Raw genomic sequence first — 25,692 nt, forward strand, 5'->3', positions numbered from 1 at the left:
AGCGTATGAATATGTGTACTTTCATTTTAGAAAAATAAAACGCACACGGGAAAGCAATTTTATTAAAAATGATCTTAAATCAGTAAAAGTTTTCGGTACCACTGTTTAAAAAAAAATTCTTGCTTTTGGAAAACATGCTTTACAGTAAAAATCATAACATTAATATGTTATGCGTGAATGATGCACTTACGCTGCATGTAAGCTTCTATGGTACTCTGATCTACTTTCATTTTGTCAATTTTGCAAGTTGTTCAGAATAACAAACTGAATAGATATAATAATGTCTTAAGCAAATCATCTTTAATCAGCTGGTAGTAGAATATGGAAGTAACAGACAAAATAGAATGGTAACATGCTATATTTTGTAATTATACATTGGATTTTTTTGTGATCAATTGATCTGTTGATACAAATTTATGTTTTGTTTGCTTGCTGTATTTTTTACTCTCTACACATTCCATGGGAAAGCATATACAAGACAAATGCTATCTTATGATCTCTCTAAATTATTTTTTTTATATTAGGTGTGGCTGTGGCCTCGCCAGATGCATCATGTCCAGCTTTTAATTTATCCAATATGCGTCTATCAGTGGCAGATCTGAAAATTTTAATAAGTGGGGGCCAACTGACTGCCTAAGACATGTAAGATGGGGTTCGCTCTGGTCATGCTTCAGTGATTCCCTGTATAATCAACCAAATTTTTCAAAGAGCCCCCTAAATCTGCCTCTGTCCATGAATGGTTTCTATGTAGCTTTTTGTGATTTAAGGGTCAGTTTGTCTGCAGAGAACAGACTGTTTTTGTTTTGTTTTTTTCACTTCAGTTAAGATCTCAAAGCAGAAATAGACTATTTGTATAATTATTACCAAAATGTGTGACAATTTGGGAATTTGTAAACAGGAATATATTTTTGTTACTCAATTTCAAACAAAAATTGCTAAGGATTACATTTGCATATGAAACAGTATGATATGTATTATTAAAAATGCATCCTAGTTTCATACACTTTACAATGTATTGGTGGTGCTGAAAAAATATCATTTTGCAATTTTTTGAAATGATTAGTTAACATGCTAAAGGTACTTTTTTTAATATATATATTAACTTTCAATATTAATCCATTTAACTTAACATTTTCATTTTTGATTTTAAACATACTTATTTAACATGCTTAATATATTTGAATAAGAAAAAAAATTGAAAGAAAATATTATTTTAACATAAATGTACATTTTTAAAAAGATGAACAAGCACATACAATCATAGAATGACAATTTAGCCAGGTCTTTATATTTCAAGACATATATAAAAAAGTAACATTCAAACTAGTGGTTTATACAAATGCATAACATTATTTTAAAATAGTATAATATTAGCATAAAGTTTGATTTATAATTTATTTTTTAGGTCAAACATCTTGCTTGAGTATCTTCCAGCAGGTGTTATATTTGAGATCTGCAAACATTTGACTTGGCAAGATATTTTCCACATTAGTCAGACATGTAGGAGATTTAACCAATTGTGTGATAAAGCAACTATATGGTAAGTCAAATATCATTTTAGTTTTTTACCAGTAACACTGATTATCTGTAAAGGTGCTACATAACACTACAGGGAGAAAACTTTGTAAAAATCAAATGAACATTTAAATCACATTCCCTAATAATGGTTAGGAAATATCAAGCTTCTCAAAATAAATCAAAATGTGTGCTTGTAAAACTGCTTTACACCCAATGACATTTTTTTGATAAAGTGTGTGTTTCAAGTTTTTTGGATTTTTTTATATTTTTGTCAAAGGGTCAAAGCATATATTTTGTCAAATTTAAGAAAATTAAACAAGGCAAATTAATTTTAGTCAAGGTGTTTGGTACCGCCTTAATCTATCGGTACATGCAATTGAAACATTCATACGTCATGCTACATATATTTATCTCTTATATGTTTTAAAAGATGATTGGTGGTAATGAACATTGTTGAATTCACAGTTTTTCAAATAAAGAAATTTTGTTTTAAAACCCTTACTTTGTTCCCTATGAGAAATTTTGTTTTAAAACCCTTACTTTGTTCCCTACGAGAATTTTTGTTTTAAAACCCTTATTTTGTTCCCTATGGTATATCTGACCATAGATGGTTTTATATTTTCTTTTAAACAGTGTTAAAGAAGGTTTTTGTATTTTGTCAGTGTTTTATTAAATTGTTCTATTTTCCATTGCAATATATTGACATAGAGTATCCTCAAAGAAGATTAGTCTAATAAGCTTAAATAATGTTGTGTGTGTATTGTTTGTGTATTGTGTGCAATATTTTTTTTCCTAGAACAACAAATGTTTATTAGGTTTCCAGATTAAATTTATAGATATAAATGGTACAGTTTAGCATGATGATAATTTCATGTTAGATATTATTGCTGTATTCTAACTCCAGGTTAATACTTGCTATCATCAGGTCAATTATGTTGTACTTCACAATGATCTCATAGTGTCACAGAATAACTAACTATATTTTTTCTTCTATAATTGTAGGAAAAATGCATCAAATTATGCTACTGATTGATTTACTCCAGCATTAGCACTTAAAACATGGATTCATTTATTTTCGTGGATATTAATTCCTCGGGAATGTGGAAAAATTTTGTTTTTTGCGGATATCCATTTTCACTGAACTAGTACACATTTTTATTTAGGGGCCAACTGATGCCCAACTTCAGGGTGCTGAATTTTCCAATTGGTGGCTATCAGCTGTTATCTGATCTTTGGAAAATTGGTGGTGTTGTTATCTATTTGACATGTTCCCCATTTCCATTCTCAATTTTGTCATATTTTATGGTTTTGCCAAAGTCTGAATACAAACTTATAGGAAATTTGTACTGCATGGAACAATTCAATTAATTGGTTTATGGGTTTAACCTACACTCAATGTAAATCCATGTAAATTGGTTCCAACAAGTAATAATAAATCCACATCAATCTTTACTTTTGATTCTTGACTTATATTTATGATACTTGTTATTTATATTTTTGTCTCATAATTTTGAACCATAATCTATTTTCAGGCTACAGTTAAAATCTCTAGATTTCAGTAAATGTATGATTCCTTTAGACTTTAAAGTTCTAGATGTTGTCAAAAGATGTCCTCAAATAGGTAAATATCTTTTCGCGATTTGTATGTTTCCTAAATACTGAGGAAATAAGATTTACAATATGTAAGTAACATGTTTTAATTTAGAATAAAATGTTTCTCTTTAAAATTTCATTGGAGTGTTAAATTGTCAGCAGGACATTCTGTCTGAAGCAGAGTCACTAGATATTAAAAATGTTTGCACTATCAATGCTTTTATAAATGTCTAAAACTATATAATAAAGCATTCAGTCCTTATAATTACATTTTTATGCTACAATGTTGAAATTAAGAGTTAAATGATTAGCATATATTATTAACATCTTTTGATTAAAAAAAATATTTGAATTACTGTAAATTTAGAAAATACTGCATGCATTTATTAATACAATATTTTATAAATGGACAAAAATGTCAGATCAATTATTGCAGTTGTAGGAAAAATTTGCATACAATATATGTCAGATATCAGAATGACAGTTCTTGTTTTTACAACATTTAGACAGTCAAATTTAATTCACATTTATTAAAACATGGCAATAGACAATTTTTGAGTTAAATTCATTTACGTCAAAAACTTTGGTTTTAGTAAACATCATTTGTGCCTTTAGAGGCGTCATCACTTCCGATACAATGTTGAGTGAGTAGATAGAAAACTATATAGCTATATTGCACGAATTATTTTGCTAATTGAATTCTCATAATTGTCTTTCAGCACTGCTGTTATTAGGGAATTGTGATTAAGTACCTACTAGTCCAAATAATTATGACGTCTGGGAAGGCTATTTTTTTTTCTGGGACGCCGTCATAATTATTTGGACTTAGTACCTACATAACAAATATTATTTCTAGTTTATCCTGCACAATGGCAATCACTAAGACGCTTGATGAACATTTATAGTGCAGGGATACAGGCAATCCCCTCTATCTGGTAAATGACATCATAAAGGTGTGCATAATTGTCTAGATTTTCCATGGACAGACAAATTTGAAAGAGGTCTATTAATTCTGAATTTACAGTTGTGTGACTTATTTTAACATAATTTTATTTAACAGGATTGTTGAAGTTGACTAATGTGGTTTCATCAGAGAATTCACGAAAGTTTAGGGAAGAGCAGACAACTCCTGCTGACAGATTTCTTCTGAAAGTCTTACGCCATTGTCCAAGTCTATACACAATGGACCTGTCAATGGTAGAATTAACTGATAATTCAGGTAATAATTTACTGAAAGTCTTACGCCATTATCCAAGTCTATACACAATGGACTTGCTTATGGTAGAATTAACATATAAATCGGGTAATACATTATTAATATTGAGAAAGGAAATGGTGAATGTGTCAAAGCGACAACAACCTGACCATAGAACAGACAGCAGCTGAAGGCCACCAATGAGTCTTCAATGTAGCGAGAAACTCCCACACCTGGAGGCATCCTTCAGCTGGCCCCTTAAAGAAACTAAAATTAAAAATCACAAGACTAACAAAGGCCAGAGGCTCCTGACTTGGACAGGTGCAAAATTGCAGCGGGGTTAAACATGTTTATGAGATCTCAACCCTCCCCCTATAACTCTAGCCAATGTAGAAAAGTAAACACATAACAATACGCAAATTAAAATTCAGTTCAAGTGAAGCCCGAGAGCCCATTATTAACTATTACTTGAAAGGTCAGGTGACTATTGAATTCTTGTTAGAGTCAGGATAAAGATTTTGCATTCCATAAGAAATAGACATGTACATGTTAAACATATTTTAAATGTACTGACTATGCGGTATGGGCTTTTCTCATTGTTTAAGGCCATATGGTTACATGTACCTATAGTTGTTAATTTCTGTTTTATTTGGTCTCTTGTGGAGAGTTGTCTCATTAGCAATCAAACCACATCTTCTTTTTTATATCACAGAAAAGATCAGGAGTCGATTTCACTAAAAAAAACTTACGACTAAGAGTGGTTGTAAGTCATGAACAGTTCAGTATATTTATGATCAATCTGAGTTGTAAGTTTTTTTTTGTGAAATTGACTCCTCAGTTTTCCAAGTTATAATAAGTAAACCATTTGTAAAATATATAACCTTTTTATCATTTTTTTATGGTTTAGACTTATAATTTCATATTACATTTTATCTGATCATAGAAATGTAAATTGACCACTATTTATTTTTTTACCTTTTATATTGATTTATTTTAAGTACCCTTTTATGTCCCAGACAATTTAAAAACTACTTTTTTTTTCAGTGAATGCAATATGTACCAAATGTGAGCAGTTGCAGAGCTTCACTCTAACAGACAATGACTTCATCAGTAATGAAGGAATTGTAAATCTACTGTCTTATCTTCCACAACTAAGTCAACTTCATATTATTAGGTATGTAAATAGATTATCTCCCTGATTTTTTTAGGAATTTTTTTTGCCATCAACTAGATTTAAGAAGAAAGACAAGTTACATATCATTGAAACACTACACATAAAGTAAAAATGAACATGAACATGGCAAATTTATTCAATAATTTGACTTTTAATTGCCTTATCTTGAAACCATGACATATAAATTTATTTTATAAATGAAATGTTAATTGCTGCTGAAATTTACCTTTAAATAATAAAACTTTTATCTATTTCTTTTTCTGCCATATTTACCTAGCTCAGCCATTTTGACTTATCAGTTTTCAGCAATCTGTATTTTTCATATGTGACATAAATTGTCCTTTTGTCAACCACATAAAGCTCTGCCTTCATTAGCCTTGAAACATTACTTCAGTTAACTTTCTGGATATATATGGGTATCTTTGTTAAAAATGTATATTTAAAGATACCATCTATCTGAAAAATCATTTGAAAAGTTGATTGTACTTTTTAGCTCACCTGGCCTAAAAGGCCATGTGAGCTTTTCTCATCACTTGGCGTCCGTCGTTGTCGTCGTCTGTCGTCGTTAACAATTTTTCAAACATCTTCTTCTCTGAAACTACTGAATGGATTTGAATGAAACTTAGCATGATTGTTCCTTAGATTATCCTGCACAAAGTGTGTGCTTCGATTTTTGATCTGTCAAAAAACATGGCCGCCGTTACTTAAAATAGAACATAGGGGTCAAATGCAGTTTTTGGCTTACACTCAAAAACGAAAGCATTTAGAGCAAATCTGAGATGATGTAAAAATGTTCATTAGGTCAATATCTATCAGCCCTGAAATTTTCAGATGAATCAAACAACCCATTGTTTGGTTGCTGCCACTTAATTGGTAATTTTAAGGAAATTTTGCAGTTTTTGGTCATTATCTTGAATATTATTTTAGATAAAGATAAACTGTAAAGAGCAAAAATGATCAGCAAAGTAAGATCTACAAATAAGTTAATATGACCAAAATTGTCAATTGACCCCTTAAGGGGTTATTGTCCTTTAATGACAATTTTTCACAATTTGTTCATCATATTTGCTAACTTTAAAAAATCTTCTCCTCTAAAACTACTCAACCAAATTCAACCAAACTTCAACTGAATGATCAGTAGGGTGTATAAAATAAAGTTTGTGCTTCATTTTTTATTTCGTCAAAAAACATGGCCGTCATGGCTAAAAATAGAACACAGGGTAAAATGCAGTTTTTGGCTTATATCTCAAAAACTCCAGCATTTAGAGCAAATAAGACAAGAAGTTAAAGTATTTATTAGGTCAAGGTCTACCTGTCCTGAAATTATCAGCCGAATTTGGTAACTGGTTTTTCAGGTATAATGCCCCTTAATTGATGATTTTAAAGAAATTTTGCAGTTTTTGGTTATTATCTTGAATATTATTATAGATACAGATAAACTGTTTATAGCAAAAATGTTAAGCAAAGTAAGATCTACAAATAAGTCAATTTGACCAAAATTGTCAATTGGCCCCATAAGGAGTTATTGCCCTTCAAAGACTTTTTTCACAATTTGTTGATCATGTTCAACTGCTGTATCAATTTCAGCCAAACTTAGGCTAAATGAGTTTAAGAGTATCTAGTATAAATTTTATATTTCATTTCCTTGTATGTCAGAAACATAGCTCCTATGTCTAAAATAGAACATAGGAGAAAATGATTTTTTTTTGCTTTTGAAGAAAATAGGACGATTTAAAGAACATTTAAATAAATTGAAAAGCCAAAATAATCATTGATGAGAGATTTAACCCAAAAAATTAAGGTGAGCGATTCAGGCTCTTGAGAGCCTCTTGTTTTTAATCTACTTTATTTTACATTACAGATGCACAAATGTGATTCCTATGATAAAACACAAAGATGAAGGAAAAGTTCTGGCTCTGAAGGATATAAGGTAGGAACAGTCTGTGATCAACATAAAAATAAGGATATGAATTATGATTGCCAATGATAACTATTCTAAAGTAGGTCTCATTGGGGTCTAAGCGTGACGTGGGATTACCGATTTTTTGTAAGTGTGACACGTGAAAGTCAAATTATTGTGTCCTGAAAACGGGATATGAGTTCTTTTGGGACCCGGGAAATGACAAAAAAATGAGAATTGCTTACGTATATAGTATACAGTAAGCAGGATCTGGGATTGGAACCCCCCTATGAGACCCCATCTCAAGGGTCGACATGTAAATGACATATAGAAATAAGAACATGATGTACAATTGCAAATGAGACCACTCTTCACAAGAGAACAATCACCACTGAAATTAACAACTACAGGTCACTGTATGACCTTCAACAAAGTGTAAAACACATACAGCATAGTCAGCTATAAAAGGTCCTGAAATGACAAAAGTAATATGAGTTAACTAACAGCCTGATTTATGTACAAAATAATAAATTAATAGCAAATATGATGTACAGCAACAAACAAATACCACTGAATTACAGGCTCCTGATTTTGTTTTGTGCTATGATTATAAAAAGATAGCATGTTAAAACCTTTAACTAGGGCTTCTTTGTCAGCTGTTGCACATAGAAAATTAATTTGAGGAAGATAAAGATAACATTTGAGTTTTACATAGCATTATAATTTAACAGAATTACAACTAGGATTTTATTGATTATTTTTTTAAAAGAAATGGAACTCATAGATAGTATTTCTTATGGAACTCATAGATAGTATTACTTATTTATAAAAAAATACACTTACCGGTATGGATTTTATTGATACTTTTACAGAATTTGAACCCATGAATTGTATTGCTTAAATAATAAACTTACTAGAGGGATTGTTATATTTCAGAATAGAGTCCTGTGAGTTATTTAAAGCCAATGTATCCACATTGTTAAAAAGTTGTGTACAATTAGAACATCTATGTTTGATTGATAATGTAGTTCTACAAGGATTCCCTAACAGTATACCAAATGTAAGTATGTGTAATATTATGCCCCAACTTTAAAAAGGGCATTCTTGGCTTCAGATTCAGGAAATGTTTGATAAATTTTGTCTTGGCCCCAACCTAGGATTCAATATGTTCTGTAATCCAAAGTTGCCAATGATGATATTGAAGTCCTGGATATCAACACTTTCTGGATTATGGATGCCGTCCAAAGTTTATTTAAGTAAATGTAGGGTATTCAGTAAAGTAAAAAGAGCCTCACCATGCACAAAACGCCATCTTGTCTCTACAAAATGTCAATCACTAAATGTTCCCAAGTTAAAACAAGTTTTGAATACTAGAGACTAATACAGATCTGTCATTAATATGATTTAAAAAATTGCAAAGATCTTAATATTTCTGTAAACAGAAGTTGTGAATTGATATGCATGTCCCATTAAAATGTATTGTAATATATAATGACAGCTCAATGCAAAAACAAAATTGCTACTTACTAAGAAATAAAGATTAAAAATTACTTTAAACTTGGCAGTTACACTGTGCATGGTTTTGATTTCCTGCAATGATGATGTCTTTAATGTAACTAAACATGTGTGCAGAATTCTAAGGCTTAAAAACAACTTATTTGGAAACATATGCTCCGTTAATGATTGACTCCATATACAGATAGCAAAAATAAGTTCATACTGATTCAAAGTAAAGAGTGAAGCTTTTAAACTTATAACATAAAACTTTGACACTAAATTTAAATAATGTATAGAAATGCTGTTACTGACACATACTTATATTACATTTCAGACAGAAAAGAGTGGTATGAATACTTTAAAAACATTGAAATTATATTCTCAGCCAGGTATGTTATTTATATATCAATATACTGTAAATTTGAAAATTATAACAATGTTTTGATTATTGCGAAAAAGTGTAACAGTGTTATAATCGCAATAGTTTGAACTTGCATTTTGAAATATTGTATGTGAATTAAATAGGATTTTTCTCAACATCTCAAAAAATTTAAATCTCAGTTTGGTATAAAATGACAAAATCGCAATAAATTTCTAAATTTACAGAATACAGTCTATACACAACTTAAGTTTGTTTGTTGTTTTTTGTAACTTTCACATGACTTCCCTCCACCAACAAAAAAAACCCCTACCACAACAACAAACAACAAAACAAATTCAAACAAACCTGCAATCAAGCCAAAAACATTTTTGAAATATAAAAAATATATAAAAAGAGACAAAAGTTAATCTAATGAAAGGAGAAGTTGTCTATAAATCAATGTGAACAAAAGGACATTTTAATGTCAGTAAACAGTTTATATATAATTTGTTTAGGGGCCAGCTGAAGGACACCTTCGGGTGCGGGAATTTCTCGCTACATTGAAGACCTGTTGGTGACCTTCTGCTGTTGTTTTTTTATTTGGTCGGGTTGTTGTCTCTTTGACACATTCCCCATTTCCATTCTCAATTTTATTCATTATATGTATCCTTATGTCATTTCTAATTCACTAAGACAAGGTTAGAAAGAATTAATCCGACATTGCTATAGGTTAAAATTTACAAAAAAAAGTATTTGAGCATTTAAGGTCATCTGGATAAAATTATGTACAGAAACTAATTTTTTGATTTCTTTCACAGATATGAGAGAAGTAAATTTTGAAAAGATGGAGCAATTAGAGTGTTTAAAAGTAAAACAATGTCCGCATTTACTTCACGTAAATATGTGGGCCCCAAAATGTAAGTTCTCATTTATAATTTTGAGTGAAATTCTATACTGCAATGTAAATCATTATTAATTTATTGTTTTGTCAATTTAACATACAATTTTCAACCTAGATTTTTGAAACTTCACAGGAAGATTGCAAGTATGTTGAAGTTATGCACCAGTTATTGTGGAATTATTAGAGAAAACTTTTCTTTTTTCCATTCTTTTGAACTTAGTCTTAATGAGGGGGGATAGGAGGGGTCCTGATCCTGAAATCCCGGACTTAAAAAAACGAAATCCCGAGGTCCTGAATTTAAATAAAGTAAATCCCGACCTCCCGAAATCCGAAAATAAGGATTCCTGGATCACAAAAGGGTCAATCCGGAAATCCCGAGCTTAAAAAGACCCGATCCTGGAGTCCCGATAAAGGTCCTATCCCCACTCTTTTATCAGCAACATTTTTAAATCAAATCCTACTACTACTACAGTTTTCATGTCAAGATGTGCACCTGCTATAATGGAATTGTGTGAGGATTTTTTCCCCCTCATTTTTCCAGTCATTCTTCAGCCAAAGCTATAAAAGAGGATACAAGTTTTTAACTTCTTCAGTTTTCAGTCTTCTTCTGACTGATAGTACAGCTTATACGAATGCAAGTGAGTTGTCTGTTCCTGTATGCCAGATGTATAAATTTGAAGCTATGTCTTGTCAGAACAGGAACTTTAATTTAAATTTGATGGAGGGTGTGTCACACTCTCTGTACATTTAGGAAGCTTGCAACAACTCTTTGAGGGGTTCGAAGGTGACCTATTGCCAGACTGAATTTCTACCCTTATTCAATATACCCGTGGCATTCAAATTAACCACCACCATCAACTCTCTAGTGCAAGACCTACCATTGTTTCTATTGTAATGGTATTTTCATCCTGAACATGCATGAAATATTTGACAATAAGAAAATAACATTCACTCAATCAATTAATGTCACATGGGTTAGTCAAATATTGAATTCATGATAAACTTATTGTTAAATATCATATAATTCTGATTACAACATTGTAAATGTGAAAAGAGAACTTTATAATTATATTAAAAATTAGATGTAAATCCAGATTTATCAAATAGATAAAATCATAAAAACCATAAAAACTATAATTTGAACAGATATATTGAATCTTAGATTGAAAACTAATGATATATTATTTTTTGTAGTGCATTGTTTTCAGATTGCTAAATGTGAAAATTTGAAGTCTGTGAATTTCTATGATGTCAGATTAACTGAAATAAATTTGTCTGGTTGTGAAAATTTAACTGAGATAGGTGTTGACAGTCCTGTCCTTAAGTCAATAGATATTTCCGATTGTAAAAGGTATTTTATTTTTTATCATATAGCTGTTGATTTCCCTGATATATTAAGAAAACTAATTTGATTCAATCCTATATTAATGTTTATATTTGTTTTAAATGATAGTAGACATTACACTTTACAATATTTTTACTGGTTGCCACAAGTTTAGTTTGATTACTTATTTCCCTCCCCCTTTTCTCCAGATTTAGTAAGGTAGTATTGATGTACCCATATTTTGACTATTTTATTGTTTATTTAACGCATCAATGTAAATATAGCGAAATTTGATAAGACTGTCATTAAAGTGAGAGGGTAAGCGCTATAGAACCAGGTTTAATCCACCATTATCTACATTTGAAAATGCCTGTACCAAGTCAGGAATATGACAATGAACTGTCCATTCATTTTTGATGCGTTTTGTTATTTGATTTTACCATGTGATTATGGACTTTCCGAATTGATTTTCCTCTAGGTTCAATATTTTTGTGATTTTACTTTTAAGCACACCTTATTTCCATAGAAATTATTTGGATCGGTCCCCTGAAGGCAGAGACTATTGACTGTGAAGCTGTTGCACTGTTTACATGTTTTAGTTTGTGATTATTTTTTATGGAGAACCACTTGTTTATTTGGCACTGCATGCCCTCTCAGTCATGGTGAATTGATTTTGAACATTTTGCATAGTTTTCATGTTAAAGTATTGCCATTTTAATTTCAAAATTTGCTTAAAATATACATTCAAACTAAAGACTAGACATATCTCTGTGTCATGAACATTCTACTTTTATTGTTTCTGAGTCAATAAATAGTCTTGTTAAAAATTGGTACACATGTGAAATGAATTAGTTTTTACGAGTGTAGTTATTTTGTATTTTCAGTTTGACTGCTCATCAGTTTGTAATTGGTATAAATATTAAGAGTTGTGTAGACTATATAAACATGAGTGGTTGTAACAAGATGAATTCAGCAGAGATTGATACCATAATACAGGAGGTAGTTTTTTTTATATTCAGACATATTATATGGGGACGAAGTCCCCAATAACAGTAGAAAATTCAATAAAAAAAAAAATCGGGAAAATTTCCCGAATTTTGCAATGTACTAATGAACTCAAAATCATTCAATTTTTTTTATGTCATGTTTTGAAATCCCGGACCTGCGCAGAAATCTACTATGTACATCCTTTTTCCGATCTCATTTGTACGACTCTTTGAGTAAAATATATATTTATCAGTCTAGCCTGTATAAATAGGAAGGAACGCAAAACCAATTTCATTTTTAATAATTCCTTCATATGAAAAAACTGTTACTTGATGATAGCGTTTCTTTGTTCATATAGCATATGACGTCATAACTTAAATAACATGACAACTAAAATCCCTAACAACAGAACCAAAATCGGAAACGTTACGGTATTTCCGTTTCTTTTTTTTGACAAATATTTTTAAGCTACAAAAAAATTCATACAGACTTCAAAGTCAAAATAGGTCAAAGTACTATCTTTAACAGAGCTTTGGCTCACACTGAAACAGCAATCTATAAATGGCCCCAAAAATTACTAGTGTTAAGGTGGTACCCAACACCTTCTCTAAAATTAATTTGGCTCGTTTAATTTTCATAAAATTTTGTAAAAGTATCACTTTGACCCTTTGACAAAAATATAAAAAAAATCAAAATATACGAACCAACCAATTTATCAGAAAAATTACACTGGTCTATATGACAGTTTGACAAACACTAATTTTGATCATTGAGAAGCTAAATATTCCCTTCACAACACAATGGGATTAAAACGTTTAGCTGATTTTACAGAGTTATCACCCTGTAGTGTTAGGTACCACCTTAAACTATTCAAACAGAAAAAAACAACGCACTAATCTATATAAAAAAAAGAATCGAAGAAATACTTATAAACCACATAAACAGACGACAACCGCTGAACATCCAGTCCTGACTTGTCTATTTTTTTACATAATCAGTTAGTTTTGTTGGCTATATTATGAGCATTCAAAGAGTTTTTTTTTCTGCCATGAACATGACTGAAACATGAAATATCTGAATAATAAAATAGGATTAGAAAGTCCTGACTTGTCTATTTTTTTACATAATCAGTTAGTTTTGTTGGCTATATTATGAGCATTCAAAGAGTTTTTTTTTCTGCCATGAACATGACTGAAACATGAAATATCTGAATAATAAAATAGGATTAGAAAGTGGAGCTGAAAAAATGTTTTTGAAATTAGAATATAACTCACTTGAAAGAAGAGAATTCCTAAATAAAGACAATTGTTAATTTGTTTAACAGTTTAAGAGTTTAAAATTTAATATTTGCTGTAAATTCAGGAAATTATTGCAATGTGTTTATTCCATTCTCAATTGTATTATTGGGAAAAATGTAACAGGGTCATAATCGTAAAAATTTAAAGTCACATCTTGAATTTTTTATATAAATTATACAGGATTTTTCTAAATATTGTAAAAATTAAAATCGCATATTAGTTTAAAATGACAAAATTGCAATTACAAATGCTCGCAATAATTTTTAAATTTACAGTAGCTATATTTCACATCTGTCACCCAAACATTTAAAAATCTTTTCTCAAGGATTTTGAATTTATACATCTGAGTATTGCTACTTGGATTTATTTTGTCTTTTCAATTATCATATTTATCTGTTTTCAGTTTCCTAGCCTGAATTCCTTTGTGTTTGGAGGCGACCACTTAACAAACACAGAAATAAATTCAGTAGATATAACAACCATATGCTTTAAGGTTTGTTAGTATTTGGTAACAATTTTAAAGAATACGGAACTTTGTGGGTTAATTGGTAGAAAGGGGCTCCTATCAGAGACTTTTGTATATTACACCATGATAATTGTTTAGTCAGTTCGTACTTATTTCTCATGCCTTACTGAATGTCATTTAGGTATGAAATTGTATGGTGTTTCAGAGGGAAAGACTCAAACTATTCAATCTGATATAAATAGAGGAATAAAATTGAGAAAGGAAATGGTGAATGTGTTTAAGTGACAACCACCAAACCATAGAGCAGACAACAGCCAAAGGCCACCAATGGGTCTTCAATGTAGCGAGAATTCCTGCACCCGTAGGTGTCCTTCAGCTGGCCCCTAAAAAATTGGCATACTAGTACAGTGATAATGGACGTCATACTCAACTCCGAATTATACATAAGGAACTAAAATAAAAAAACATACAAGACTAATAAAGGCTAGAGGCTTCTGACTTGGGACAGGCGCAAAACTGCGGCGGGGTTCAACATGTTTATGAGATCTCAACCCTCCCCCTATACCTCTAGCTAATGTAGAAAAGTAATATGTTTGTATTTTTTAAGACCACACATACAGATACTGAGATTATCAAAAGTGTTGAAGAATTTAGACACTTCTTATGTTGATTTAAAAAATCAAGGTGATAACAAATGGGGACATGCTAATTAAATGATGCAAACAGAAACTGTAGATATTGTGCTTAAATACTGTTACAAATGTATTTTAAAGATTTGAACAAATTATGATTTTTTTAGAAAATAGTTTTCTGTTGTACTGGCTTCAATTGTTAGACATTATTATTATATTACAGTAGATATTTTTTTAGCTCTGAACATTCTTACACTACTAGTGGATTTTTTATTCAGCCCAGTAGTCAGCACTTCTGTGTCATTTCTATGGTCATGATTATAAATTAACTGTTTACCAACTGTTGAAGTTTTTAAATGCTATAGCTTTTCTACCTCAGGAATAGATAACCTTAGCTGTATTTTAGCTTTGAGGAGTTTTTGGTTCTGAATATAAAAAAGAAGATGTGGTATGATTGCCAATGAGACAACTCTTGACAAGAGACTTAATGACACATAAATTAACAACTATAGATCACAGTTATGGCGTTCAACAAAGAGGAAAGCCTTTACAGCATTGTCAGCTATAAATGGCCCTGAAATGACAATTTAAAACAATTCAAAAGAGAAAACTAACTGCCTAATTTATGTACATATAACGAACGAAAAACAAATATGTAAACAAAGCTCTTCAACTTTTTACTTTATTTGGCCTTTTAGACTTTTTTTGATATGAGCATTGATGAGTCTTTTGTAGACGAAACGTGCGTCTGGTGCAAATATTAAATTTCAATCCTGGTCTCTATGATGAGTTTATTTAAATATCATTTTATTTTAGGCAAATAAAATCATGTCTTGCCTAGCTCTGAACATTCCTACTTTAAAGACATTGAGATGTGACAAGTGCTCAGGGTTAACAGAACAACACTTGATGGACGGACTGCTGTTTGGGGAGAAAAAGGTAATTTTATGTTCATGTTTAAAGCAGTAGACTATGTATTGTTGTTTTACAAAAAAATATAATAACATGAAAGATTGATATATATAAATTAGAAGATTATCAAACTTCATCTTTAACATAGCTTAAGTAAAAATAGGTTGCATATTGAGGTTTCTATGTAATGGAAAGCAGACCTAGGTTTACAAATATTTGTGACAGTATTGTTTAGGTTTCAAGTTCTCATAATTAAAAAAAATAAAAATGAATCCCTCATACATTGTTCTTATCTTTGAAATCTAAATAGTATGCTGTTATCAAATGTAAACACCATACAATTATGAGCTCTATGCACTGCCTGGAATTGGTTAAACAAGATTTCAGGTAATACTATTGATTATTTGGTTTATTATTGAAGAAGTTGCACAACAATAAGTTCAAAATTCATTGTTTGCAAGTAGCATCCTTTAACCCATTGATTTTACACCATCAAAATATATAATGTTTTTCAATAATAAGGTTGATAACATACAAATTGCATCAGCATTAAGAGTTCATTTATTGTCATGAGGGTGATTATAGAAATGTTTACGAAAAATTTGGTAATGTTTGAAGTTTTCTAATTGAATATATTCATTATTGAGAGTCTTATTCCTTTAATTGTTTTGAGGAATCTATAATACATCAGACCATTTAATGTTTCTCAAATGTTTTCAGAATCATGGAGTTCAGGGATTAGAAACTCTTATAAGAGATATAGGTGACTATACTCCATTTAAAGGTAGAGTAGGGGTACCAGGTTTAGAGACACTAGTTCTGCAACATGTACCAGGAATTCAGGGAAATCTGTTGTGTGATTCCCTGTCTTATTTTAAAAATCTGACAGATGTTCAGTTGAAAAATTGTGCCTGTCTGAAGGAGTAAGTATAGATATGAGTACAACTGTATAGGTATGAGCTAAAAATATGTAAAACAAACTTCACATGTTTCTGACAATTTTTTTTTGAAGTAAAACAAAATATAAGGCTTAATGAAAATAAAAAGATATGGTATTGTTGCCATTGAGACAACTCTTTGCCAGATTCTTCTGTCCATCCAAATTAATATGACTATGGACAAGCCAGATGATTCCTTTGTAAAAAATCATGCCAAAGTAAAACTTTTGTTTTGATTATCAATATGTGGTGCTATATTGTTTCTTTGTGCCTAACCTGTATAAATTCATTTAACTCTTGCAAAACCAGACTCCGTTTATTAGGATTACACTGAGTTGCGACTTATGTTACTTTCAAATTTTGCTATATTTCTCCACTAGGGTTTTTACATATATTTTAGTTGTCTAGTTATCTTTGCAATAAATATAGTTTGTTGAAAATATTTATTTATAGATTACACTTCCGTAACTTGAAGCAGTTATCTACCTTGACCATAGAAAGTTGTAATCATCTGTCGACAGTCAAAGTCCATAGCATGAGCAACCTGAAAATAATGACTTTAAAGGTAATATAAATGATTTTATCGCACCACAGGTAAATTATCACATTGTGATTGGTTAAACGCTGTCATGTGGTGACCCCCTATGAGACCGTAGGGGGGTAGTAAATTTCATAGGGGGTTCATGGCACGTTAATGGTGATGTCATCTATTAATGTTGTTGTGTTTCATTGTTTATTTTTCAACATAATGCAGCAGAAAAAGTCCAGTGTGTGATAAATTCGTTATACTGTTAATTTATTGACCACCTACAGACCATAGAAGGTGAATGAATTTTACTAACCCTCTATGGATCCATAGGGGTCAGTAGCAAACCAAATAACTTATAATATTGTTCCATTTTTTCTTTTTTGAAAGATTTTACAAATGTATGCCTTTCCTTATTAGATATTTACTTGACGATTTGAGGTGTACATAGATTGTCTTAATTCAAACAAGCCTATTTCTTTTTTCACAAAAAATGTCATCCTGAACATTAATGACTTGCCAGTATATTTTCTTAGAAGACTTTTTTGTAATACAGTTGCTGATCCATAATTTGTATAGATTTTGTTAACACAAAAGTCATTTTTCAGTGATATAACGATGTAAATATTCATATTGCTGGTATGCTGTCAAAAATTATAGTTCTTAGAATATTGAAAATTACTTCAAGTCAACACTTCTTTCTGAACATCAGATGACTTAATGATCCTTATATGGTAACAGCGTTTCCGCTGGCGGTCGCCATTTTCGCAATTTGCGAAAAAATAATAATTGTGGCGATTAAAATTCATTATTGGCGAAAGAATTTATATAATGATTTAATTTCAGCCATCTTGTTTATTTACTTTTTTCGGGTTTCTCTGACTTTACCGATCAGACAATACTTGGAATTCACCTTGAACTCGTTAAGATTTTGACAGAAAATCAATAATCAGCTGATTGCATTCATAGCTATAGACATCAAATGACTAATTAATAAAGGTGTTGATTGAATGATATTACAAAATGATATAGTTAAATGGCTTCTGTCACATGTCACAAAAGGGATTTATTAACCACTTTGCAACGCACGTGTTTGAAGTAAAATTTGTACACTTCCTCTCCTCTCCTTCTTTTAAAGATAGTCCAGAAAAGAAAATTGTTGTTATGCCAGAAAATGTTCAAAAGCAAGAAAGGTCTCTGATTTAAAACTTTATATCATTCAACTTTCATATAGATCATTGATTTGAGTGGGTACTTCAAAGTCGTTTCAGTGACACATGTGTTTCAAGCATATAGTTTTACTTATTTACGATGGTCTAGAAAAGAAAACTGTCGTTATGAAGAAATCTATTCAAAAGGTTGGCATGAGAGTAACCCTTCAATGTTATGACTACACCTTACACGAGGGATCAATTCCAAGCGATAAGATGCTTCGATGATTCTTATTTAGGGGGGCTGGAAAAAAAGAAAAATTCTAAAAGAAAAATATATTTGTGTTACTTGGCGAAAAAAATAATGAAGTGGCGAAAAATATATTGTTTTGGCGAAAGAGGTGGTGAAACGAATAATTGACCATGGGGAAACCTAGCTGCAGTATCGTAGCTCTTTAGGTCCTTTTGTTATTTTTTTACTTTTTGCGGACCACAAATAGTAAAAAAATAACAAAAGGACCTAAAGAGCTACGATACCGCAGCTAGGGGAAACCCTGTATGGTAACAAAATGGCAGCCATACTCCCGTACCTTACAGACTTTAACTTTCTAAGATTAAATATATGAATTATTAAAATAAAAATTACACCATAACAGATAGAAATATTAAAGTGTTCATAGATGATTCAAACTATCCTATGACTTTTTCTTGTTAAAAATAGTTTGATGTTTTTAATTTCAGTGGTGCAGTATGATAAATTACTTCAATGTTGTCGATGTGAACTTGCTCAAACTTGATGTTACTGGATGTAACTTTGCTCATTTTACTTTATTGTCATCAACATTGTCAGATCTGAGTCTGTCAGGAGTTTGTACCCAACCTTCTCATACAATGTCTCTCAAGTAAGTGTTCATTTCAATATACCAGAGAAAAACATTATGTGATATGCAATATGAAAGTTTACTGAAATTTTCTAGATTTCCTGATTTTGACATATTTTGTAGCTATATATTCCTTAACAAAATATGGAATATTTTCTTTTTCTGTTCTCTTACTTATGAGAGCAGCAGCATATCAACCATAAGTGGCTTATAAATGATTTATCCTTAACACAACTGTTCAAAATACTAAAGTATTGAACAATGTAACTACACTAGACTGAGGGACGAGAGTCTGATATTCTTCACCCTATGTGAGATATATTGATTGTAATGCAACTGTATGATACATTCAATTATCTATCATAAGTTCCCCTTTCAAATATTGAATGAGTTTCGTCATTTTTGCAAATTTCTTGAAAAACATTGTAGAGGTGATACTGGTAGGCAGAAGTGATTTGTTTAAACCAATAGGACACATATGCCCATGTATATTAGAATAATTAATTTCACAACTAACAATCAATATTAAATCTTAAGTGAAAATAAAGATTTCTTTTACATTGTAGATGTCAAAAGATGACAGAACTAGCCATTAATAAGTGTAATTCACTGGATGATGTGACACTACATCGTCTTTTTACAGATAATCCAAATATTACCAGTCTAACATTGTCTGTTTCTGATCATATAAGGTGAGTAAGGGAAATAATCCAACACTACTTCCTTACATTGTATTTGAACACATCAGTTAGATAATAAAAGGGAAACAATCCAAAAACCAGCTATCTTACATGGACAGGAGCTGATCTTATAAGATAGTAAGGGGAGATAATCAAAATATTATCTGACATTGTTTCTAATCGTGATGTAAATCCAAGTATAACCACTCTGAGATTATGTCTAATTACATTAGGGGTGAATGAAGATAATCCTAAATAACCTGTTTGAAAAGTTCATTGTCAGATCTCATAGGTGAGATCATTCAAATATTACCTGCCTTACATTGTTAGTGGCCGATGTCCTTGGGTAGAAAGGGGAGATAATTAATATATTACCTCTGATATTGTCAGGATCTGATCTCATAGACAGTGGTTGATTATATGAATAGCCTATTAGACATTTTTATTGTCTGATTTAATATGGTATGTAGGGAAGTGATCCATATATTAAATTGACATTGTCAGTGTCTCATCTCATAATTGCAAGTAGGGGGCATAATCTAAGTATTATCTTTCCTTTGTAGTTTCTCTTTTTAAGTAGATTTGGAAGTTATATAAATTACATTTACATTATCTCTCTAATTTAGAGCTGCATTGGACATTTATAAGGAAATGAGATCTATAGAATGTCTTTTGTAGTAAAAAGGTTAAATTAAAAAAAAACAATGTATTTCACATAGTGACACATCCAAATATACACATATATTAGAGCAATTACCAGTAAAAGAGTGACATTGTTATTATGATGCACTGGTTTTCAGTTTAGCAAATTTATACAATTTTGTTATTTATTTTATTCAGGTGTATATCAGTGCCATCAGGAGTGACATCTTTTAGTATAACTGCTCTAAAACGACTGCAAGCAATCACAATGGAAAAGCCAATAAAAATCCAGCATCTCAAACTCAATAACCTTATAAAGGTAACATTTTGAAAGTATTCATAGGTTTTGTTACCGGTACATATGTTAAATTTTTAGAAAGTTAATATTTGTTGATGTTCAGTCCCTGAATTTCCTGTTGCAGAGGGAAAATTTAAAATGTTTTAACCGAATTGTTAGCTTGAATGTACAGAAATGATTATAAATATTTAGATTAAATAACAGTGAAATGCTTTTCAGACTTTTATGTATAAAAGGATATTAGAATGGGTAATTTTATTGTTCTTATATCAAAACAAAATAATACAAAGCCATTGGTTGGATGAACAGTATTTAAGATGCTGTTGACTAATCAGAAAACATACCGGTAGTATAAGCTTTTCATTCATATTTCATTAAATTTATAAGAGGTTAATGGGTTTAATCATTAACAGAGGAGATGTGGTTTGATTGCCAATGAGGCAATTATCCACTGTAGTCCAAATGAAGTGGATTTAAGAATGCTTTTCTAGCTAAGTATCAGACATGCATAAATGAAAAGCTCTCACAATTTTTTATCATATATCAGTTTCAATTTATGTTTAATTATAATTTCTGTTTAGGCTTTACAAACATATCCATGCATGCAGAAAATAAACTCCATAAAAAACAATACTTTAACACGTTATAAGATCAACACCAATAAGTTTTAAAATGAGTGAAGAAACTTCTATAAGCATTGATAAAAAAAGGAATTTAAATTTCTTATTGAAATGTTTACAAAATGTGTGGAAGACTTTCTTACAATTTATGGATGGAATGTTTTATGGTTTAATCTGTTAACACAATGATTATCTTTTCAGTTTACTCCATTAAGCAGAGTAGACATACTGAAGACATGTTCACAAACCCTTACTAAACTAGAAGTTAGAGCAATTCCAAAAGAGCAAGCATTATGCTTAGAGTTACCTTACTTAGAATCATTAACTCTTGATCAGGGTATAGATTTAGTTGAATTAGGTATGTTTCATAAATGATTAACAGGGCCTTGGTTGCAGAGTGGTCATAGTAGCAACAATAACAATAGTTTTTTCAACACTGAGTTTGTTAGTTTGTGAGTTCAAATTGAATGTGGTATGATTGCAAATGATACAACTGTCTACCATAGACCAAATGATGTCGAAGTCAGCAATTATAGGTCATTGAACCACCTTCGATAATTTAATTTTGGATGTAACACGTCTTCTGATTGGCTGACGTTATTTTGTTTTGAGCCCATAGACATAATTTAGTCATGTGACTGTGACGTCATCAATGTTTTTTCATGGTTTTCTTTGGATTAAATAGGAATTTAGAATAAAATTATAAGAAATGACTGTAATATTTTTTCTGTCTATTCGAAATAACATAAAAAATGGGGTGTACACTGTTAAATAACGCGCTACGCATGTATTCAGCGTGCACCAAATTTTTTATGTTATTTCTTCATAGACAGAAAAAATATTACAGTCATTCCTTAAATAATCAACAAAACCCATACTGCATGGCAAGCCATAAAAGCCCCAAAAATTGTAAAGCAATTCAAACAAGTTTATAACAGCTTGATTTATGCACAAAACAACATGATATACAGCAACAAATAACAACCACTGACTTGAGATTTTATATGGATAGATTTTGCAACGGAAATTATACCATCTCTTTATGTCATGAGGTTTTGAATACAACCTTTTATTTTTCAGAAATTTTCTGCCCAAAGTTACTATACCTTCGTATACAGGTATGTATTTGCAATTTTTTAACAGTGCATTATATGATATGAAAATTGTCATACTTGTATTAATTTCCGACTTTTATAATTCTGCAGTAATCTGAAGCATTCTCATTGTCCTAAAATACTGATTGTTATGATTAATGTTTGTAGAAGTAAAAATATGTCATTCGTCAATAAAAATGCACAGAAATATTTAATATGTGGTACTAAGGATTTTTTTAAAGAAATGTTTTTATAATTGTTTATTTATAGGGATGTCCAAGACTGAATCACATGTTGTTGCAACTAAACAAGTTATCCCAGCTTCAGGTTAATCATAGTTCTCCCTTGTTGGCCCTCAAAACCATGGTTTTACATGTAATACATGTGCAGCATGTTGCAAATGTTTTAGCTCATGTAAGTAGGGATATAATACTTAGAAAATATTATTCAAATGTAATGCATATTTGTCAAACTTAGATAATATTTGTAAATTCTAGAACACATAATTGTATATTGATAAACTTGAATGATAAACATCTAGACCAACAGTTAGGTGTGAACAAACCTAACCACTTTATTTCAACACATCTGAATGACATTGTATGAATGTCTGGGGTAATAGATGTGCATGAATTTATGTAAATATTAGGACAATAAGAGAAGGAAGAAAGAAAGAATCAAAACTCACAAGTTAAAAAAAGGCTGACAAAAATTTATAAAACACCTAAACAAACTTATATTTCATACAACATATTTAAACATCTTGAACAAGATTGCAAAAAATGCATTTAAATGAAGCATACATTTCACTGTCGCTTTGAAATTAGAATGTACTTTGAAGTATTAGAGTTGGAAGAAATTTAAGTTATTTATAGAACCATGCGATTATTTTTTCTACAATTTTATTTTTACAGTATTCACCTAACCTCACCACTCTAGAATTTAAAGGCAGCTATGTTACAAAAGGTAGGGCATGTTAATTTTTTTACTGAAATATGCCAAGTATAGCGACAGTTTGTATTGTAACAATGATTTATATGTATCTTGTCTCATACTCCCAATTAAATATTTTCTTGGGTTCATTACAAGTTAAAAGTATTCAATAAGCTTGATAATTGTACCCCACATTATCAAGTTGCAGAGTGTATAATGTGTTTGGCCAGTTTGTCCTACTGTATGTGTCAGTCCTGGTTAAAATTCATCCACAAACTCCATGATAATTAGTATCCTTTAAACAAAAATGAGGTCCGAGACCACAATTGTTGTCCCTTGATTTTCGTTGTTCATGAATATAGTCCCAAGTGTTGACAGTGGGTTACTTGACATTAATTTTTATACCCCTTCTAAATTTATTTCTCCATGTTTAATGCTTCAAAATGCAAGTAGGGGTGAAATTACACTGTAAAAAATTTGGGTGCAGATGTTTAAAGTAAAGTAGTGATTTGGTCCAGCAAAAAGGTTAAAAATTAGCACTTTGGAAGCTGTCAAAAGATTTCAAGACACCCTAAACATAAAATTGTCCATATTTTGAGTTAGAGCCGATGAAGTCTTCTATAATTTTGATATAATTTGTCCCAAAAGTAGTACAACACACTGTAAAAGTTTCATTGAGAAAGCACAGGTGGGAATTTTTAAATTTTAATTTATGTTCTAAAAGAAATGCACTACCAAATTATTGTGTTCTTGGACCTGAATCCACAGTAGTCAGATATTGTTGTTGTTATTATTGATTTTATGTATTATATTCATCCTTTTTATATTGAGTAAAACATTTTGTTATTTTATTGATCTTTTTCAGAATATTTATGTGAGCTTGGAAGAGCCATAGACAATTTGGCAGTTGTAAATTTATCCAGTTGTAACTTGGATCAAGATTTAGAAGACTGTAACAGTTCACTGGTTCTTGATGGATCTGAATGTGGAAGAAGTCTTCCATTAACTGTCAATATACACAATGATATGGATGTTGGATGAAATTATATGTTTATTTATATTGTTTAACTTTTGATAATGTTAAAAGTAGCAGCTATCATGCCTCCGAATGAAGACTGGTTTCAATTTGGTTGCACAACATATTTTTAATGTGTCTCAAGCACAGAATTGTAAAAGTTAGAAAGATTCAAAACTTTTTTAATAATTTTTTTTTGTTCAATATTGTTTTATGGTGAAGAAATTCTTCACCTGACAGAAATTAAAGGGTGGGTGGGGGAGATAGTCACGATATTATGATTTTTTTGTGTATTACTTTATATTCACTTCTAACAATTTCTATTGTGGTATGATATATTCTCTGTTTGTACTTCAATGTAAAGAAGGAATAGATTTCTTCAATGCAATCAAAATGATACTGTAGATTCAGATAGTATTGCATGCATTTAAGAATGAACAAAAATGCAAAATTAATAATTGCAATTTCTGTAAAAGCTGCATACAGATATATGTATCAGATATCAGAATGCAGGTTTGTATTATTGCGATACTCAGTCAGTGGCATTTTTCATATTAATAAAACACTACCATTAATTTATGAATATATATTATAAATAAATATCATGTCATTTACTTTACCAGTTGTTTAGACTTCCATGGTGTTGATTACCTGCTTAAATCAGTCACTTTGACCTATATTTTATGTCTGACTGATTTTCGATGATTTTTTCATTGACTTCCGAATTTTCTCAGTGTGAACATAAAATACTTGGATGTATATAGGTAAGAATGTGTTTTTTATATTTGAAAATGTAGTATCAAATTTTCTAGATTTTTTTTTATATTGTTACATTTTTTTTGTAAAATTCCATATACACAAAAGAGTGTTAAAATTTGATTTTTTGAAACAATATTCACTGTTATATAAGATGTTATGCCTCAGGAAGATTCTCCCTTTCTGATTATTTACAAGCACCTTGCTTTATTTTATCAGCTGATTGGCATTTTAAAAACTGTTATCTGAAAGTGTCTTATCCTACCTAGCTAAGCAATATGTAACCAGTATTTGACTCCCCCAAAATATCATACTAACAAAATGAGCGAATGAATTTAGATAGATCTTAAATTGACCTATGCAAATTGTTGAATATTTTTATCAAGGTATGACAGTTGGT

At 30.6% G+C, this 25,692-nt stretch overlaps 1 protein-coding gene across 2 annotated transcripts; it reads left to right on the forward strand.

Annotated features, from left to right (window-relative positions):
• The first annotated feature begins 153 nt into the window (after positions 1 to 153).
• LOC134716620 (uncharacterized) lies at positions 154 to 25,241 on the forward strand. Of its 2 annotated transcripts, none has more exons than XM_063579638.1 (23): positions 154 to 364; positions 1,406 to 1,540; positions 3,051 to 3,139; positions 4,172 to 4,330; positions 5,351 to 5,480; positions 7,342 to 7,410; positions 8,317 to 8,440; positions 9,212 to 9,266; positions 10,057 to 10,155; positions 11,334 to 11,490; positions 12,348 to 12,462; positions 14,152 to 14,241; positions 15,663 to 15,785; positions 16,479 to 16,681; positions 17,150 to 17,261; positions 19,115 to 19,275; positions 19,821 to 19,946; positions 20,775 to 20,895; positions 21,696 to 21,852; positions 22,575 to 22,612; positions 22,859 to 23,002; positions 23,503 to 23,554; positions 24,387 to 25,241. In XM_063579638.1, the coding sequence occupies exons 1-23, from the start codon at positions 345 to 347 to the stop codon at positions 24,560 to 24,562; spliced, it is 2,655 nt and encodes an 884-aa protein (XP_063435708.1). In that variant the 5' UTR covers positions 154 to 344; the 3' UTR covers positions 24,563 to 25,241. The 2 variants fall into 2 exon arrangements, with proteins under 2 accessions (XP_063435708.1, XP_063435702.1); XM_063579632.1 differs by having other exon boundaries at positions 155 to 347.
• The last annotated feature ends 451 nt before the right edge of the window (positions 25,242 to 25,692 follow it).

The sequence above is a fragment of the Mytilus trossulus genome, chromosome 1 (genome assembly GCF_036588685.1).
Source record: "Mytilus trossulus isolate FHL-02 chromosome 1, PNRI_Mtr1.1.1.hap1, whole genome shotgun sequence".
Lineage (NCBI taxonomy): Eukaryota > Metazoa > Mollusca > Bivalvia > Mytilida > Mytilidae > Mytilus > Mytilus trossulus.